General features: G+C 41.1%; 1 protein-coding gene across 2 annotated transcripts in view; it reads right to left on the reverse strand.

Annotated features, from left to right (window-relative positions):
- The window catches only part of LOC146656941 (phosphatidylethanolamine-binding protein 4-like), a 52,810-nt gene that overhangs the window by 21,026 nt on the left and 11,566 nt on the right, over positions 1 to 20,218 (reverse strand). For both annotated transcript variants that reach the window (XM_085426880.1, XM_085426879.1), the window contains one exon: positions 8,199 to 8,297. In XM_085426880.1, coding sequence (XP_085283006.1) covers positions 8,199 to 8,297 — 99 coding nt within the window. The remainder of the gene's footprint in view (positions 1 to 8,198; positions 8,298 to 20,218) is intronic.

The following is a 20,218-nucleotide window of genomic DNA, read 5'->3' on the forward strand; positions in this document are numbered from 1 at the left end:
CGTCTCTACAGATAACTGTCAAAACTCCACCACCAAGCGTCGGTAACTCTGACATACCGTGCACACTGCTTTCTGGGCACGTGTGCTGCGCTTTCTTACCAGTTGTAATTATTTATCCATTACACAATACACTGTAGATCTTTGCACTACGCTCCACTTTCCGACTTTTACAGTTAGGATAACTTTTGGAATCCAAACAATCAGTACGTACATTTAGACAGGCCCCTATAATATCTGTCAACTTTGCATTCATAGCTGTCACACTTAATTATCATGCCAAAATACAAGAAAATACATTGGCTGCAGGAGGTCCTTTGTGAAGTCTTTGTTTTTGTGTACAATTAACTGGCAAGCATGCCATATACTTAAGTAAGGGCTATTTTAGGTGAGCATAATTGTTAGTGAGTTGTTTTTATCAGCATGCCTCACTCCCCTTCTCCAGGAGACACCCCTAAGAGGAAGCATTTTCCACGGCTGCGGCCCGAGCAACCCCCCGCTAACCCTGACATTTGTTCATTTGCCCGCCCCTCTCTTTGTGGTTTCCGCGCCCGCTTTTTCCTCCCCTCTCCACGTCTGTCAAAAATTGACCACTTTACAGGGGGAACAGGTAGGCAGACTCCGTCAATCCCCCCCCACCTGTACCCTGAAACGCACAAATTCGCACGCGGGGCCGACTGCCAAAGATCCTGCTTTACTGACTGAAGTGGAAGGTGGGGGGTGTGTGGAGGGTGGGGGGATGACAAAGACGACAGCTTGTGTGGGGGAACATTGTCTGCGGCTGCGACGAGAAATCTTTTCAGGAAAAACAGGATTTTATACACAATGGTCGTGGGTGTGAAGAAAGGGGGCACATATTAAAAGAAGTGCCTTAATGTGTGCATAGCTACTGGTTTCTTAAACTGCATTCTCATGGACAAGGTCCAATCTGCTCTTTTTTCCCCCTACAAGGCTCTAGTGTGACAGACTGGATCAAAGAGGGCTTTCCAGGTTGTCCTTGTTTTCTTGGAGAGCATTCGTGATATATCCAGGACAGGGCTCAGGCTGGAAATTAATCCAGCACGCTGACACAGTAGACCTATCTGCTTAAATAAAAATAAATGTGCAAGAGATGCGATTTTGGATGCTTCAACTCTCCCCCACCCCCCGAGAAATTTAATTCACATGACAATACAAACAGGAATTTGGGTTGTTATTAGGCCACGCGTAAATGCTGATTATTCCCTCTGCGCCCAAACAACCTTTCCAATTGCTCACAGGAAACCATCGCAGCTCACGTTCTTCATGCAGTGAAACCTCCTCAATCATCTCACCACAGCAACCGTGGCGGGGAGGTCAGTTGTTATAGAGATGGCAAGAGGCTTGGTCTGTTATCAGCTACAGTATTGTGTGTGCGTATAAGCGTGCGTGCACTTGAGTGTGTGTTTATTGTATGTGGACGGGGGATGGAGCTGACAACTGAGCGGAGGATTCTTATGTAATTCTCCCTTTAGGTGGCAGAGAACAGTGAGAGCAGCAGCCCACACTGAAGAAGAACCTGTTTGTTAATAAACTGCAAGTAAGATAACATTGATGTATTATTACATGGTGTTTGTACTCAAGACAAGGGCTGTCGAGATGCAAAAAAGCGCCAGGCAAGTTGGCATGTCGCTTCACAAAGCATTGATTTTTGTCCTGCTAGCACTCCTCCAACTTCTTTCAAACATACACACACGTCCCTGGATGCAGACATCAGAGACATACATGACGGCTGCGCGAAAGAAAAAAGTAATGCAAGAAAAATAAAGCAAGAACTAACAAAGACTAGCGTCCTAAAACGGCAGAGACGAAGAGGAAAGGCTGCTGGAGTTGATATTTTTTTGCAGGGAGGGAGTCCAAAAGATGAACTCCATGTAATACCACCTCTGACATTCAGCCTGGCTCTAGTTGACAGGATGAGCATATGTTCTAAATGCTTAAGCACCTCCAGCTGTGCTTCACTGTTAAGGACTATTGTTGACTTGAACCAGGGGAGACTTTTGGCTTGTTACGGGAAAAAAAAAAAGGGGGGGGATGAATGACCTGCGTGCAAAACTTTATCAGGGTTAAACTAATTCGAGCTAAAATACAAAATATGATATCTAATACACAATTTTATGTCGATATCTTGAAACTTTTGAAAATATTCTTTAAATTCTGGCACAACTCTCGTCATCAATCGCTTAAACAGGTGCTCCGCTTTACTTCACATATTTATGTTACTGACAACAATCTGTTCGTATTCTTTAAGACACTTACCACAAAGAACATGTGTTTATCCTGTCAGTTTAAGTTTAAACAAAGGATGACAACAGGTGCACCGAGTGGAGTTTAGACTGGATAAAGTTGCTTCACAGGACTCGGAGTCAGTAGGCACTTCTGCGTAAAAGTTTGCGAAACCACAAACAAGCAAACTGTTAACCTGGGTTATGAGCATGTTTAGCAACTTTGGAGGGAGAAAAAAAATCACATTAAAAAGGAAAATTGTTCACTTCCTTTGCGCCCACCCCCTTGTCATAAGATATGGATGTCCCGTAAGGTTATTTGTGTTTGCTGGGAAATGAAGTGCTCAACTGGATTAAAAACATACTGCATATGTTTGGAAATCTGTTTCCCTGGGCGTATGAGTGGAGTGAGCGAGCGTGAAGCAGCAGCTTGCGTCTCCTCCAAGAGAGAGGGCAGACACTCTCATCATTAGCTGGGCTACAATGTGCTCCTCTACCTGCTCCAATCTGCACAGCCAGGCTCCGCTCTGACGCCAGACAGATGTTCCCAGCACGAGGTGCAAAGTATCGAGAGGGGAAATGAGAGTGAGCAGGAGAGAGGCAGAAGAATGGAAATATTCAGCAGAGTACACAATAAGAGTTTAATTATGAATAATACCAATGGTTCTTTGTTCTCACAATGAAGCTAGCTATGGTTCGCCTGGCCTTTGGGAAACTGTTTTTGGCTTCCATATGGGGGCAGCTGTCTGTCAAAAATAAACGCTTAAATCATAACATGCCACAGTAGGGATAATTACGGGATAACGAACAATACAATTATGTATGTTTATTTGCAATATTGGACAGGTATTTTGCTAAAACAAACTCTGAGGCTATTGCAGAGGTTAAAATTGCAACGCTATTGTTGAATGCTTCTTAGAGAGTAATGATCTGCAAAACTGACAGTTTTTGCAAAACTTCACATCAACTATAAACTTTGGATAAAGGCTCATCACTGAGTGCACAGGCAGAAATGTCTCAGTGCATGTAAAACACACAATATCTCCTGAAAAGACACACACTAAACATATTCACAATAATGGTAAATAAGTACAACGAGAATCTGTTGTTGTTGTTTCAAAACAGTCTGTGCCAACATGCAACTCTTGTCCTCTTTTCTGTGTTTTTGTGGTCCTTTAAGATGAGGTGTTTAGAGTTTTAAAAAAAAGAAAAGAAAGAAAGAAAATGCTAAAATTTTAATGCTTTCAAGAGCTAAATGGTGAATGAAATGCTGCGAGGCATTGCACGTCTAATATTTTGCAGATAAAGGACATCTTGAGGTGTGGAGCAGATGATCTCTGCAGGCCTCAGAACTCACAAACACAAAGCCAGCTGGTCTGACACAGTCACAATACTTCACTGTTTGTATTTGCCTGAGCAGCAGCAGAACGCAGGCAGTGTCCTGCTTTGGGAGCCGCTACAACAGAGATGGATGTTAAAGCATGCAAGTCCCTCATGCACCATAATCGCGAATGCACGAAGGATGTGCATGCAACTGGCCTTCGATTAGTCATGAAGAGGAAGCTGATATGTGATGGCTTCCAATCCTCAAAACAGGACAGAGTGATCGGAGTCCAAACAGGCTACGAGGGGTCGTAAATCTCATGTCTTGTTTAAAGAAATGTATCTGAGCTCGGATGATGGCTGCTGCATGGTAGCCTTAGTGTTTCTGCTTCTGGTGGCTATAAACAGACTGTAGAATAACTGCAGAAAAAAGTTGGAGCTCTGAAAAATCCAATAATCATCTCTGTATTGCTTTTGCATGCTAAAAATACTGCAAAGTCACTGACACTGACTTAATATACTGAGTGTATCCCAGCTCAAAGTGCAAGGGGCAGGGGACATCCTGGACATCAGTCTTCATGTATGGAGCATTGTAAACAAAGTTGCAGGCATTCTGCTGCACAATGAACTAGATGAGAACATTTTAAATCATCTTTCCTGCACCGTGTTTTATAAGAATATTTTTTTAAATATCATTCCATATCGGACAATCTGCTCCCTGAATATCAGCTGATGATATTGGTCTGGCTATAATTATCTATAAAAACCTAAGGCTTTTTTATCTCTTTCTAACCAGTGAGTGCAAAAGTGCATTAACTATAGCACTGCTTTGCAACTTCATATTGCATCATGTTGACTCAACATGCACCAAAATAATGAGAGTATTAGAAAGTTAAAGTAACACCCAGTGCAGTTTATATATATGCTAACTCTATTCAGGTACTAATGATTTGCTTGTTATAGTAATTATTGCTGCGAGTCCGTACCCGAACATCTGTATTGATTTAGTCTCTGGGAGAGCAAAGAGAGGGAGGGAGAGGCTCACAATCTGGAATTCGACTTCGAGAGCGAGACAACAATCTGTTGATGGTTATTTTGGTAATTGTCCACAATTGATGAAAAAAACCCCAAAAACAAAACAAAACAAAAAAAAAAAAAAACAGCGTGTGCTGCAGAAGATTCTAAATGATTGTTACTGTTGTTCAGGGGGTCAGGGAAAATGGGCAGTCGCAATGAAAAATGCATATAGAGCATCTAATAATGCGAGCTCTCACAGAAAAGTGGACAGCTGGTGAGAGAAGACAAGACACCCAGCCACACAGTTTACACTTAATTGCTGGAGTGAATTGTTCTTGGCAGCCAAAAGTAAAGATGTGATATGTGATACACAGTTAAATAAAAGATTTAACACCTGACAAACATTAAAATATGATTGTCTTCAAATTGTATTTGTACAGTTGTTCGGCATGTTTATAAATGTTTGCTGATGCTGTTGGATATAGTTACATTTATTTTTGGGATTTTTTCCTACTGTGTCAGGCACAAATAACAGCTCGACCCAGTTGGGTTTATTTTGAAAAATGACAAAGGAGCTAAAACGGAGGGACTACTTAACGCGTAGTTAAAACCAGAATCTGACTTAATGCTGTTTGTTTAACACAGACTTTAAAGCACAGCTACAATCCAAGCCAAATAGTTGAAGCAAGTCTTTTCCTAAATCTCAGTTTAGCTAAACCCACACTTTAGTAATTTGGTTTATTATCCCACACTTGGTTCTTTGATAGCAGGCAGACTCATAATTATACGGATGTGTTCTCTCATTTATCAACGTATCAAAACTGCTGTCAGGATTTTTTCCCCCCATTTAACTTAACTAGCTTGGCCCACAGTTGTTATTAATCTCTGGCTCTCTTCCACAGTGTGTCTTTTGTCCCTCCCCCTCACCCCCAACTGGTCGCAGCAGATGGCCGCCCCTCCCTGAGTCTGGTCTGCTGGAGGTTTCTTCCTGTTAAAAGGAAGTTTTTCCTTCCCACTGTCTCCAAGTGCTTGCTCACAGGAAGTTGTCTGATTGTTGAAGCAACTGATGTTGTGATTTGGTGCTATATAAATAAATTTGAATTGAACTGAGCTTTAGCAACATCAGGACTGAGCTGTATTTTCTGGTTTGAGTAAACCACACTTGGATGTGCCACAGATTTTACAGCAGGGCTTTGGACCGACACCAGCTTGTGACCCCTGAAGCTGGTTTTGTGTCTGAAACCAGAGACCTTTTATGCACAAGGCAAATATGTTAATCGCAACAACACAATGTCATTATCTTAAGATTACTATTGATAATCATTCCAAAAGAAAGACATCTGCTACTTGGTTGGTCCGGTCGGCCTGATAATGTTCACACTCTGATTCACAAGTATCCTTCTCAAGTGCGTCTTACACAGCAGTCACGTAATTAAAAAAACCCTCAGCAGCATGTTTTGATAGGTGAACAGCTGAACATGCAGAGCAAGAGCAAGGTAAGGTGAGGAACCTATCTAAACACAAGGTACTCTAGCAGGTCTTTGCTGTGCTATCATTGATTCTCTAATGAGACTTTGGTGGAGATATCGGTGTAAATCTGTAGCGCCGTGCTGCTCAGTCCAGCCTGACCTCACTTTATTCTCAGTTAAATTAAAGAAATGTTTTTCTTCATAACTCTGGATATGGATAAAAAAAAAAAAAAAAAAAAAAAAAAAAATCCACACTAATTATGGAAACATCCTCATCTAGGGCAAGATTGCATGACCTTGTGCTAATGAATATATATGAAAAGACTATGGCTGCTGCAGCTCACACCATCTGACGAGTGAGGATCAAAACACTGATCCCTTTGACATTTGAAAGCATGACCCCTGACTTCAGCTAAAGAAACTTTCCTTTCAGAGTAATCTACCATCAAACACATTGTTACAAATAACTAGTGAATGTCAAATATTAGCACACAGAACTTTTTATTTTAAATTCACATGAAACAATAATGCAAAGAATAAATTAAAAAAAAAAATCCTCAATCATATTTGACTGTGACTCTAGTCTTTTCTTTCTGAATTACATATACTTATGCATTCATTCAAAAATTGACCGACATTGCTGTCAAAACCGCTGAACCAAATCAAAATCCAATACATTCACATCGGCACTTCAAACAAAACTGAGATTTTATGATGTCACCTAGGCACCCTGGTCAATTAAACACCTCCCACTACAGTTGGCATCACTCAAAAGGCTCATTAACCCTTCTGACCAACCACCAGTCACAATCAGAAAAACATCCCATCACATTGGCCAATCCCTACATGGGCAACGCAGGTCAACACCCACACAAGTGACAGGAAATTGAATTGCTAGAGAAAATGTGCTCTGTCTGAGCACTTGAAAGACATTTGTTTATTCACAGCTAGTCGTGCAGCCAGGCAGACTTTATTGGCTTAAAAATAAGAAGCAAAGGTGATGCCTAATACAATTTTACAAAGTGCAAATCACTCCCTTTTTTTATATCATTGATGTATGTGAGAAATGTGAGGTAAATATTCATAGATTCCTTACAGTAAGCCAAAGTGTGGTTAAATAAACCAACTCTCACCAATGAGCTCAATCACAGAACGCACAGTCTACATCTACTGCAGGTTTTCCAGAATATACATCCCAAATACATCACATTTGGATCTTTAAATCAATGTGCCGTTTACTTCGTGTATGACCACGCCTTATAAAAACGAAATGGCAGCAGTGATACATCGCTGAAGCGTCTTTGTGTGCTTGTTTCTTAAACCACTAGTCTTAATCTACCGAGTTGATCTCCCGGTTACCGGGGGATTATAAAATGTCGGCAAACCTCTAAATATTTGAGGCAATCAACAACTCAACATGCATTTGGCGTTAGAATGCAAGAATGTGAAAACACACAAACGAACGGATAAAAAGGAGTGAAATATGAAGAGAAATAAGGGGATCGGAGCTGTGCCCATTTCGGGGGTGTAAAATATGGAGAAGTGTGGATCATTGGGGGAGCTGCTCTGCCTGGGGGAACAGATGAAGGGAGGACATTCTGCCAAGATCTCTCCACTGAAGGGGGAGCTGAGGGACTGGAGCTCTATGGGAGAAAAGAGTGTGCGCCTCGCATGCTGCTCTCCTCAATCTCGGTCTCACACGCCTGCATTGACACATCCCAGGCTCTCTGCAGCAGAGGGAAATTGCTGCTGACAGGGCCTTGCAAACTTTCACAGCCATTTAGAAAGACTTACTCCCACACTTTTGTCACAGGCATTTATTGCACAAGATACATGATATGAAAAATTAACATTTTTCAAACTTGGCATCCTTTTTTTGAACCAAGTTAGGCTTAAAAACCATTCATAATTTTTCAGCCTTACGATCGGCCCCAGTGCAGATGTAAACACTACACATGCCAAGTGAGACCCCGAGATTATGAAAATGCACAATTTTCAAGAAATTTTTTTTTTAAACAGCCACGCGCTACATCATAAATTTGTACCCCATGAGTTTCTAATCCAATAACAAACACGGCCTGTGTCACCATCACCAAAACACAAGTCTTGTTTTTCCTTAAAGCGGCGCAGTTTTTCAGTCTTAGCGTACCTGTATGTCCACGACCAACCAGTGCCTCCAGTAAGCAGATGTTGGCTTGCTGCGGTTTGGAGCATCAGGATCGACCATCACCAAGACGTACGTCTTTTTCTGCAAACAGAAGGAGATTCATATGTTATTGATTTATTTAACACAGACAAAGTGTTTACCGCAGTGCCATGCACACTGTGATTGGCCCAGAGGCACTTTGAGCAACAGCAGTACCTGATCCCTTCTGCTTTCTAAACAGCCATGTGCCGTTTGCACATTACGTCGCCCAAGGCTTGACAACTGGAGTTGGTTTAGATACTCAAAAACACACACTTTACTTTCTAAGCTTTACGTTACCCTATTTAATGCTGTGTGAATTCTTATTCTATTTATAAAATGTATGCAGACAGCAAACAAAGCCAGAAGGGTGGGTTTTCTTCTGTGTTAACAGTCTTAATTCAGCTGCCAAGGTTAAAGTGCTCAAAGTATGAAGAAAGCTGTCCTAAAAAGGCAATGATACACATTGGAATACAGTAGCTGTGCTAATCACAAACTTATTCTTCCAACAAGTGAGCTCTGTTCCTTCACAGTTATTCTTAAAACTTCATATCATTAATGTGACATCAACAAAATGACAACGTTTTGGATCCGATACCAAATCCTCTCGTTAACATATTCACAGTAACTTTCTGCCACTTACCAAGTATCTTTATACCCCTCAATCTGTCAATGGATAAAGTGAGAGAAAAAGCATCTTAACTAACACTTGATCACAGTTATTGGACGTTGACTTGGCGGCTTAATTGCCGGAAAATCTTCATTCTGTCTGTCCCTAAAAGTTAGAGAATTATGAGAGCAGATTGAATTATTGCGAGAGCACATTTGTCATCCCTGGTCTAGTGCCCAAAATCTGCCAGACCATATGATGGGCTTTTTTTATTTTGTTCACTTCCTCTACAAACAGAGACATTAATCAAGGCTGTTTCAATCCTCGCTGTCCCCCTTACTGTATATCGTGCTTCCTACAGAGGCAATACCATAATGCTATCAGCTTTAATACACAGAGAACAGATGCATCGTTTCTTACATTCTCACGTCGGCTGCCAAATAACACTGTTGGGAAAGTCGGTGCAGGAAAACATTTTCCATGTAAACATAAATCTTACATTTCTGTTTGTTGTGTCCTATCAATACATTCGTGCAGGCCTGTGAAAATTATCCTAAGCCGATGTACTTGAATGAGATAAAGAAGTAGTCGTGTATTTTTTCCGCAGATGCTCATTTTCAGAAGGATTCTCTGCCTACCTGACAAGCAGTAATAAGCGTAAACAACTAAGCCTAATAATAGGATAATACTGTAGTCTCAGTGATAGTGCCTGCAGGTAACATCCAGACACACCAGCAACAATAGAGCCTCCTCCACAGCCTGTCAAAAGTGACTCTATATCAGTGACCCCCCCGGGCAGCTTACCAACCATGACCTGTTGCCTTCTCAAGAGTTGTAATCCTCATTTGTACATATTTGCTACCAGGCAAAGAAACTGTGATAATGTAGTTACACTAATATTTAAGTCAGACCCTGATGCATTCAGAAATAACATGGTTTCTAACAACAGATGCACACACCACACACACGTGTGCACGTAGACACACACGCGTGCACACAATGACTAAAAGGGGGGGGGGGGGGGGGGGGGGGATTTTAAGCATTTAAATTAAAAATGACCTCCAGTCACAATTACCATTGAAAGAAATTGCACTTCATTGGATATTTCACGAAGGTTACCATGGATGGAAAGACACCGAACGGGACAGGTTTAGTCTTCTGAATGCCAAATTTAGAACAACACTGAGAACATTTCACATTAATTTCCAACCGTAACAACAAAAACACCGCCTATTTATGGTGGGCACTGAATTTAAATGATTCCTGCATATATTTCTTGCTCGAATTTCTACCTGTAAGAATCTGTCGGGTCCAGCTGGCATGGGCAGCAAATAATACAAGAAGCTCCCTCCATGCTTGCACTTCACACATTGTGGCATGTACCCTTCTCTATTACGAGGACTTTTTTTTTTCTCCATCTGTCAAAATCCACATTAATTACGCGCAGATATGTGCAAAAGACTCCGGGGAAAAACAGATGCATATTCTGCCATCTGAAATTATTTAGCGGTGCTCGAACAAACTAAACGTATATCAAAACATGTTTTAACGGGGGGCTAATTGTCATAGCTGTACACTGGGAGGCACACATTTTTAAAAACATGCTAGAGTTTCTCATTAGTATTAATTATTAGTAATATCTGAGCCATGCTGATAATTTAAAATTCACTTCTGCTGCTTATGATATCTATGACTGGTGACGGTTCATTTTCTATATTTTGGACAACACAAAAATTTACATAGTGTTTAAGTATTCAGTTTCTTCCATATACTTAGCTTATACTTATAATTAGACTTTGCACAAAGGTGAGAGGTCAGCAACCCACTCGGTTATTCTTTGTAATGGGTGCAGGCCTTGAAAAATGTCACAATATTCTCAGAGCTAAAGAAAGCAGAAGTGAAATCTGAAGAGGTGTTGGCCACAGACCACAGAGCTCCGTCAGGCCATTATACAAGTGGAGATGTGAGGGCCCCGGGTGCAAGCTGGAGGCGGGAAAAGATTGAGCTTGCATTCTCTTGGGATTAACCTCCCACTGCCTGCTGTGATCACAGCAAAACGGCCCATTGAGACCACACCTTGGATGCCAGGGGGGTGCAACGGACCCTGAAGTCAACTGGGCACCTCGTTAATGGCTACTGGTCAGTTGCAGAAAGGAAAAAGGGGGGGGGGGGCTGAATAATATACAAATTCTATACCTCTTTGTGATTTTATGTAATAGGAGTGTAAAGGTGATATTTGTTAAATTACATGTATGCCAATAGCATCGAATGGATATAGTATTTGCAAAGCAGGAGACGTCAAAGAACAAAGGCAGAGGAAATCTGGTGTCTCTCTGGATGCATACTGTATTACCTTTGAGTGAACTCTGCTGGGGATGAGAATCAGAAAGGATGGGTAATCGCTGCTCTCGTAGAGCCTGCCTGGGCTATCGAGCCCACTTCTGCTAACTGATGACACCACGGAGGGCGAGAGTAAGTTAGCGAGAGGGAGGGAGGAAGGAGAGGCCCCTCTGTGAGTTTACAAGTTCATGCTTTATCCCTGACCCAATCCCAAACTGTGTCGTCCGTGCAGCTGCCTATTAATACATCCTTCGCTTTATCCTCCCAGCTCTTCACTTCCTTCAGCCTCTGCGCACAGAACCTGTAACGTTTCATTAAATGGTCAACAGTGCTCACTGCTCGACCCCGAGCAAAGCAATGCATCGATCCCAAATCCTTGTTTAAGCAGCAAAAACACTTGAACTCATTTGGTAATTAACAGGTATCTGTGTTGTGATTAAGAGACGGCGATGGCTTAACAACCATCGACTGCAGCTTATAACGAGGTTCAAAGATCATTCTGTAAATACAGAAAAACAGGAACTGTAGAACACGACTGCAGAAGTAAATTTATCAGAGGGCAGAGAAAATGAGTCTCCACCTAATCAGCTGTTCTGTTCTTTGTACAACCAAACAAGATTAATGGCATTTTACTTACTGTGTATAAAACCATATCAAGTGAAGTCACAGAGAAAAGTTGAGTGGACTTTTACATTAGGGACACTGAGATAAGGTCTCCTTATAGAATCATGATAGCAGGGAGAGGGACAGACGGGTGAATGATGGGGAAGGTTAACAGTGGTAAGACTGTTGGGGTCAGAAGATGAGGTTCATACTGGTGACGAAGAGGTCAGAGGTCAGCCAGGCAGAAGTAATTGGATCCTTACCAGAAATATGTGGGACATACAGCCAAAGATTAGATGGAAAAGGAGCGCTGCAGCATTCACCTAGAGGTCGCTGACCTTACAGGTAAGGAGGCCCCTCATCGTCATTAATAGCAGCCCATCCCCCAATGTTCATCGGCAGAAGCTTGGGAACCTCATTTTCCTCACTGCTAGCAGCGTTTTAAAACCCTCTTCATAGTCAGCCATAGAGAGCACGCTGGTAATCTGCACCACAGGAATTGGGTGAAAGACAAAGAACATCAAACGATATCTTTTTTTGCAGCGATTAAACGGTCTTGTCATGTCTACAAAGACTCTAGGACCACTTTTACAGTTCACTTAAGGGAATGAGGTTGTTGAGCTGAATTATGGGTAATGTAGTATCCCAATGGGTGTTTTTTTGTTTGTTTTTTAAAATACAGACAATATATTTCCTTATGTGGCCTAAAATATCTGTCTGCCAGCTCTGGACTGAACATGGTTCTCCAATGGCAGCTCCGTACCAGACCATAGGAAGCTATGTGCCTGTCTACCTGCAAAGAGTACCTGTTGCCAGGCAGTGTCCAAAGTGTGTGATACGTGGTTTGGTACTTCAGCCAGACACGGAGAGGAGCGAAGTTAGAAAAATGAAAAGTGTCCACTGCAGCAACTGTTTGTAGCTGTCTGAGTCTTTAAAAGATTCTTCATTCATCCATCCAATTAAATCCAAATCACAACAGTCCCCTTAAGGTACTTTATATTATAAAGGAACAAACCTCCAATAAAAACCCCAATAATCAGATGACCCCCTATGAGCAAGCACTTGGCGACAGCGGGAAAGAAAAACTCCTTTTTACCAGGAAGAAACCTTCACCAGAAATGGGCTCAATGAGGGGAAGCCATCTGCCCAGACTGGTGGTGGCCGAGGGAGGAAGACAGGACAAAAGACACACTTTAGAAGAGAGCCAGAGCTTAATAAGAACTAATGATTAAATACATAGTGTTGTGTAAACACACGGTGAGTGAAGAAGAAATACTCAGTGCACCAGCCCTATTGCAAGTCTGCAGCGTAACTAAGGGAAGGTTTAGGGTCACTTGATCCAGCCCTATCTATAATGAGCATGTCAAATCAACACTTCACCTCTTTTTCTGATTTATTAAAGCAGAGAAGAAGTTGTGAAATGCCACTTTCAGAATCAGAACTGGGTCTGGTTTTAAGGTGACCAACATCACACGTGTTGACATTATAACAGAAACAGTGTTGTTAAAAAAACAAAAACATAACTATAACACAAACAAAGTTCATCACTTAGCTTTTTGCATGTGCTTTGAATCTTCTCCTTAAACTATTACAAACAGTTATAAATAGTATAAATTCTCTGACTCACACTTGAAACTGACCTTTAAAGTCAGAGTTTCTATTTAAAAAACATTTGGTCATTTTGCTCTAATAACCTTTAGTACATATTTACTATATGGAAACATGACGCAGGTCATGTTTTTTTTTATAAAACATTTGCACTATAAGATATTATTTACACTTTAAGATATTTAAAAAAATCCTTGGCTCCTCCACTAATGTCTCGATCGTAGAATCCAGAGCATGATGAAACTAGACAGACAGAAAACCACTTCCTAAAATACAGCTTTATATCTCTACATGAGGTCATAAAACCCACAAGGTTCTTTTTAGATTACATCTAAACATAACCTAAAAAAAACAAGACCTTTGCATGTTTAGACACAGAAAGTTCTTGGTTTAAGGTTAGGCAAATTTTAAGGTTGTGACTAAATACCTTACAGGGGTATGAACAGAACTAAAATATTGTCTCAGCATGCTGCACTTTAATTTAATGTTTCTTTTTTGCCTCACTGTAAATGCTCACATTATGAACCCACACATGAACGTGGGGTTTAAATAAGTCTTAAGTTAGTAACTTTAACTACCAGATATCTTAGGTAGACAAAGTCAGCAACACATAAAGTCAATGCTTTTAGAAGTAACCTGAGTCCTGACACTATTATAAACTCTGATACTGGTAATAGTTTAAAACTCACATGGTTTATTGGCACAAATAAAGAATGCAAAGAGAACACCAATAGTTCTCTGTGTGTTCTTAAACGCCTCACACAGTGCGGGCTGCTCACTACCTCCAAACCTTCCTATTTTTAACTCAGCCTCCTCCCACACAGGAATGGAGTGTGAAGTGGCTTATAAATCCACACTTCGAGGAGCCACATGGTCAAAGCAAAGTCACATGTGGCTACAAACGCAGATTCTAGGCCTAAAGACAACATAGCTACTAGATGGCCGCTAAGTAGCTAAACAGATGAGTGAGCGAGCTATGAGGAGGTTGCAGTTCAAGGGGACTGAGTGGAATATGAAACACAAGTTTACATAATTGCATAATCACGTTTTCTGCTTGAGCATAAAAATATGCTAATATGGTATATTTGAATCTAATTAGCACATGGCGCAAGGCAATACGAGACAATGCAATTACATTCATAGCCTATAGTCCACCTAATAAATGTTACTACAGTGTGTGTTATTCAAGAGTCCTGAACAATGTGCATTATTTCAGCCTCCAAAACCACAAATGAGCAGCTCTTGGATAAACTCTGGAAATTTTTAAATTCAGCCTAGCCTGAACTTTGTTTATAAAGCCTTGCACTTCTGGTGTGAACTTTGTAACTACTATGAAGCCATAGCTAACAGTAAGATAGTTCACAGTCTGATTGAAGCTTGAGGGGGTGAAGGAATTAGTAGCAGCCTAGGGAACCATTTCTGCATTTCTCTCAACACTGAAGACTTCTTTCACCGCACCATGCTTGCGAACACAGCCGTGCTCATGTTAAGCTTATTAGTCACCCTGGATGCGATCTTGCTAGCTGAGGCTTTCAACACTTTCTACTGGTGGTTTTACACACATACACCTACTCACTGTCATGAAAGCATTTCTGCAAATGCACATGCTCAGACACAGCAACAACCACTAACAGGTATTCTGAAGAAACATGGGGCCAGGTGCTTGGATGCGAGCATGAGATCCAACTAGTGCTAAATGAGGCAAATATTTCTGTCATGTAGTTTGGCTGCCAAGAACACGCAGTCAAACGGGGCAAATTACCTCACTGGACTCATATCCGTAATTAATCTGTCAAGCATGTCGCACACTGAGAGTCAGATCTATTTTACCAGCAAGTGCTGCCTGAGAAAGTTAAAGGTGAGATCACTGTAATTATTTCTCCTGGATTTGGAAATCTAAATCAAGCACTTTAAGGTAATTGGTGGATGAAAAGTAAAACAATGCAGATCTATTTTGGATTTGCTAATAGTGTAAACGCAACCCAAAAACAGCAGGTTTGCACACATGATGTGAGATTTCAATTCTATAAACAATTGAAGCTCTTATTTAATCTTTATTTTAACAATCAATTTTATCCTGGTAGGCACATTTTATTTATTTTAATGTTTGGGAGGAGATGAGGGGGAAAAAAATTAACATTACTGTTTTTGTTTTAACAGAACAATTGTTTTGGTCTCCCGTCATCTAACGCCACATGTTCAAGTTCTCAAGACAGGCGATTAATTGCACATCGTGGTGGTAAAATAAATTGTAAGGTTACAACGGTTACACTTCATGATGAACCATCATGCAGCAGACAAGAGTCTGAAGATGTTGGGAAACATGCTGCCTTGAAGGGAGACTAGTTGTAAGCACTCTGACACCCCATTCCTATTTGGCCATCAGAGCTGTTAAAGGTGTCAGGGCTGTTCACAGGCACTGCATGTTTCACCAGCCAAGATGGCTTCCACATTTTTTCTATCATGATTAATTATGGTTTCTGATGGTAGTACAGTGAGAAAGTGTAAATTATTCCCACATTTTCTTGTGCCCTCCGTTCAGTCACTGTTGTGTAGGAAGATGCTATTGACGCCATTCATGGATGGCGACCAAAAGGCATCTACATGGGGTGGCAAACTCTTGTGCCTATTAAGGGGTGGAAGTGGTGGTGGTGGGGTGCTTGGCGTGTGGGCTGAACCTAGTCCAGACTGCCAGTTGACAGGGCCGGATTTTCCAGTATGGAAGAGTCTTGTTTCAGTGGGCGAAGCTGGGTGTTGGGAGACTGGGAGAGAGGACTGCCCAGGGCTTGGAAGCTTGAAACTGAATATTTCAAACAGACAAGCACCGTCTGTGTTCCAGTGTCACCAGCCCACCCGTCTGACAATCAGGTCCATGTCATCATGGGCTCTGAGTAATTCAGGGAGCACTCATATCACCTTAGAAGATATGGTGATTTCAGACGTCAGAGCAGTCAGCGGCAGAAATAGCACCGAATGATATTCAGCACGAAGTATGGAAGACAGTAAAGTACAGTAAAAATGTTCACCTACAGGCAAAAGCGTTAAAACCACAGAACAGCAAAAGCTTGGTGAAATGCAACCACAATGCTGTGCTTTGCTTTGAATCCTTAAGAAAATGCACAATGTAGTCTTCAAAAACACACACACACACACACACACACACGCACACACACACACATATCCTGCGTACCCAGCACAGAAAATCCTTAGTTTTGGAGAACTGGTTGAAATAAAATAATTCGTCTGACAGATCATTTTGTGCGTGCTGATATATTTAGTGCTGTCAGAGAGGACATCACAGAGAATGGCACTTACATCACAATGCAAAAACTGTTATCAGAGGAGGTACAGGTTTATGGTTCAAGGGCTCGTCCATTCATAGAGAACAAGCTCAGCCTCTCTGCCTGACACACTGATAAAGACAGCACAAATAAAACAGCTCCACAGCTCCATCTTTGCCTCTCCCCAAGGGAATAATATATCACCCATCTGAATGTGGCACATATTGAATCATTTCCAGCGTTGATGATTCATTTGAATAAATCAGCCTTTTTTATTTTGCCAACTTGAACTGATAGTGAAATAAGGAAAACTGAAGTAACATTGTTAGATGTGAGGAAGGACAGGTGTTAGAGTGTTCTATAGGACTGGTAATCCTAATCCCCTTTCAAGCAACAATTAATGACTGCAGCAATAATCTCCGCATATATGTTCCTGCAATTCCTTTTTAACTGTCAACCATAACCTGCCTAGCTCACATAGACGAAATCCAGGGGGATATGTCGCTGCAGGCAGATAGGATCTTATCCTGGATTTGCATAGATAAATGCACAGCAATAACTCGTGCAGGGACAGATATGGTTTTGACCTGCGATGTGTCATCCATCTGACCATGCACTATTGACCGAACCTGCTCTCAGGAGTTTCGAAAGAAACCGCTGGGCCAGAAAAAGAGGTCCGCACGTTATCTGCATTAATTCTTAACAAATATCAAATATTTAAAGTGGAAAGAAAAATTAAATATGGAAGCTTCCCAAACAAAAACTTTCAATGTCTTCCACAAAAAAAGCTACGGATACACAGGATCAGCCTATCGGCAAATATGAAAAATCAGCAGCTTGTGCAATGAAAGGGTTATATCCGTATTCAAGCTAAGAGACATACTCTAACATACACAGACACAAATCCTGTTGAGCTGAGCTGAGCAGAGATACCCTACCAGCCCTCCAAGGCACAATTAGGATTTCACGGGGGGAAGAAATCTACATTCCTGCACACATGAAAAAAGTCCTTTCTCCCTCCTCACAACAATATCAACTTTTTACTCAAGGAAAAACCTGAAGCACCACTCGATAGGATTTGGACAAAGAAATATAAAAAAAAACAAAGCCAGGAAAAAAAAATATCTAAATTTAAGCTGCAGTTGTTAAAAAAAAAATATTATGGTTGCGGAAAATCCAGTCCTAAGCCTCCCAGTTCCAATCAATTTCTTCTATTCTGCGTGCTATGAAAAGAAGCTACCACTCATAGTTTGTTTGAAGTGGAGCTTTGCTACGTTCAACAACATTTATCTGGATACCCTCAGCGCATGATTTTAACACCTGTCAGACATTTAGTCCAAGTACAAGAGGTCAAGTAGCTGTTTGAATATGAAAAGAGATAAACCAAAACAATACATTCCATTCCACAAGCCACAATCCTAATAACTGCACAGATTCACGGGAACACAGTCAAGTCATTAGGACAGGAACATACAGCATGTTCTCTGTGAGAGTCTCAATGATCACTGTCTGTTGTGTCTTTCCTGTCCAGTAATATCTGTCAGGAACCTACATAAAAATTATATTGTTTCGTAAGCAGCAAATGCATTTCCTGAAACCTATATCTGCATGTTAAATGTAACAACACAGTTCAGAGTTCTTCTTCTTTTGGGAAAAGAAAACATTTATAATGAGTCATCAGTGTTTTATTACAATCTAGATCAGCGGTCCCCAACCCCCGGGCCTCGGACCGGTACCGGTCCGTGTGTCGTTTGGTACCAGGCCGCGAAAGTTGAGGCTCAGGTGTGAAATGTACAGTTTTCAGGGTTTTTATAAGTTTTCAGCGTTATTTTGTTATCGTTTTGATCGTTAACTCTGTTTTCCTGGGTCTTTTCATGTGCGTTATGAATAAATCTTCTTTTTTTCGGTACCGGTACTAGTTTTATTTTGTTGTATTTATCCGCGACACATTAAAGGCCGGTCCGTGGCACAAAAAAGGTTGGAGACCGCTGATCTAGATCATTAGTTTCATTGTAAATGATCCATTGTTCAGCGACATAACAACACTATTACGCTCTTTTCATGCCGTGTTGTATATGATCTGGAATTGTGCTCTGCAATCAAATCTCTACATAAATGCATACAATTTAAGAGATTAGAGTTATAACAGTTACTATACTCATAACTGATGTGTCATTATCGCAAATAAGTCGGCAACTGGTCTCATAAATAAGTTATTTGTAGGGCTGTTTGATATAACGATATATATCGGATGACGATATAAAAACGTCTATCGTTTCATTTTACGCTATCGTTTGTTTCGTGGTGTTGCAAAATAAACTCTTTACAGCAATATTTTTTCATTGTTTTGATGGTCACTGTAGTGGCTATATTAATTTCTTAAAGTTCTCTCTTTCTCTTAGGACGGACAAGCGCCTGTTTTTATGCGTTGTGTTAGCAACAACGACGGTAAAACCATCGCGTGTCCGCTTGTTTATGTTCCACATAAACCTTTCACAATAAAGCTCAAGATCCTGTTGAGACTTTTCAAAATAAACTGAATCACGTGAAAGAGCAGATTATTTACGGATGAGAAGTAAAAGAGAGCCGCCAGGTGCTAAAAAATAAACCTTAGACTCAAACGTTAGAACAGGCTTTTCCCCGCAGCACACCGTGTAATAAATACTCACAAAGAAAACGGTGGCTGTTACAACTTATGTCTAAAAATGTATAGTTTCATACATCGGTTAAAACACTCGACTCCAGCTACATGACGCGCAGCTGGAAACACTTCCCACAAGTCAAGCTGCCCGAGAGTCACAGAATTTACAAAAATGTTACATTTTTGTGATTTATATCGTTATCAGACAATAGAATTCTTATATCGGGATATGAAATTTTGGTCATATCGCACAGCCCTAGTTCTTTGAGTCATTTTTCAAGCTAATCTACCCAAACTAGTCAAGATTCTGTTTCTCAGGAGAAAGTATTTGCCGCATTGATTTATGTGATGTCCAAATAACCCAAATAACACAGTTTGTCTGTCTGTTTGTCAGCAGTCAAGCAGTCCAGTTTTCAAGATGCCATGTTTACATTTTGTGAGATGGTAGACACCAATAACAGCTTGAGCTGATTTAATTTAGGTGACAATCGGGTCATGGTTAAGGTCACGCCCTTTGGAGGGAGTTGTGCTCTCTGAGTGCTCTTGTTACAAAATATTTCGTGCCATGTATGTGTGACAAACAACACCTTTTTTTTATGTGTCATCACTCTAAAACGACACACACACACACACACACACACACACAGGCCATGAGTGACCTGTTTTTTTACCCCGTATGCAGATATGTGGTATCAGGTCAGCTACACTGCACCATAAAGGAGAACTTTAATATTCCCTCAGCAGTAACACTTAAAGGTTTTGTGGTCAAAGCTTCGCATTTATTCGTTCATTTTTTCCCTTCCCCTCACCCAGTTGCGGCAGAGGGCTCTCCCTCTGCTGGAGGTTTCTTCCCGTTAAAAGGGAGTTTTTCCTTCCCACTGTCACCAAGTGCTTGCTCATA

This window comes from Rhamphochromis longiceps, linkage group LG12, assembly GCF_057381845.1.
Source record: "Rhamphochromis longiceps isolate RC_006_pf linkage group LG12, R_longiceps_female_GT1.1, whole genome shotgun sequence".
In the NCBI taxonomy this organism is placed as follows: domain Eukaryota; kingdom Metazoa; phylum Chordata; class Actinopteri; order Cichliformes; family Cichlidae; genus Rhamphochromis; species Rhamphochromis longiceps.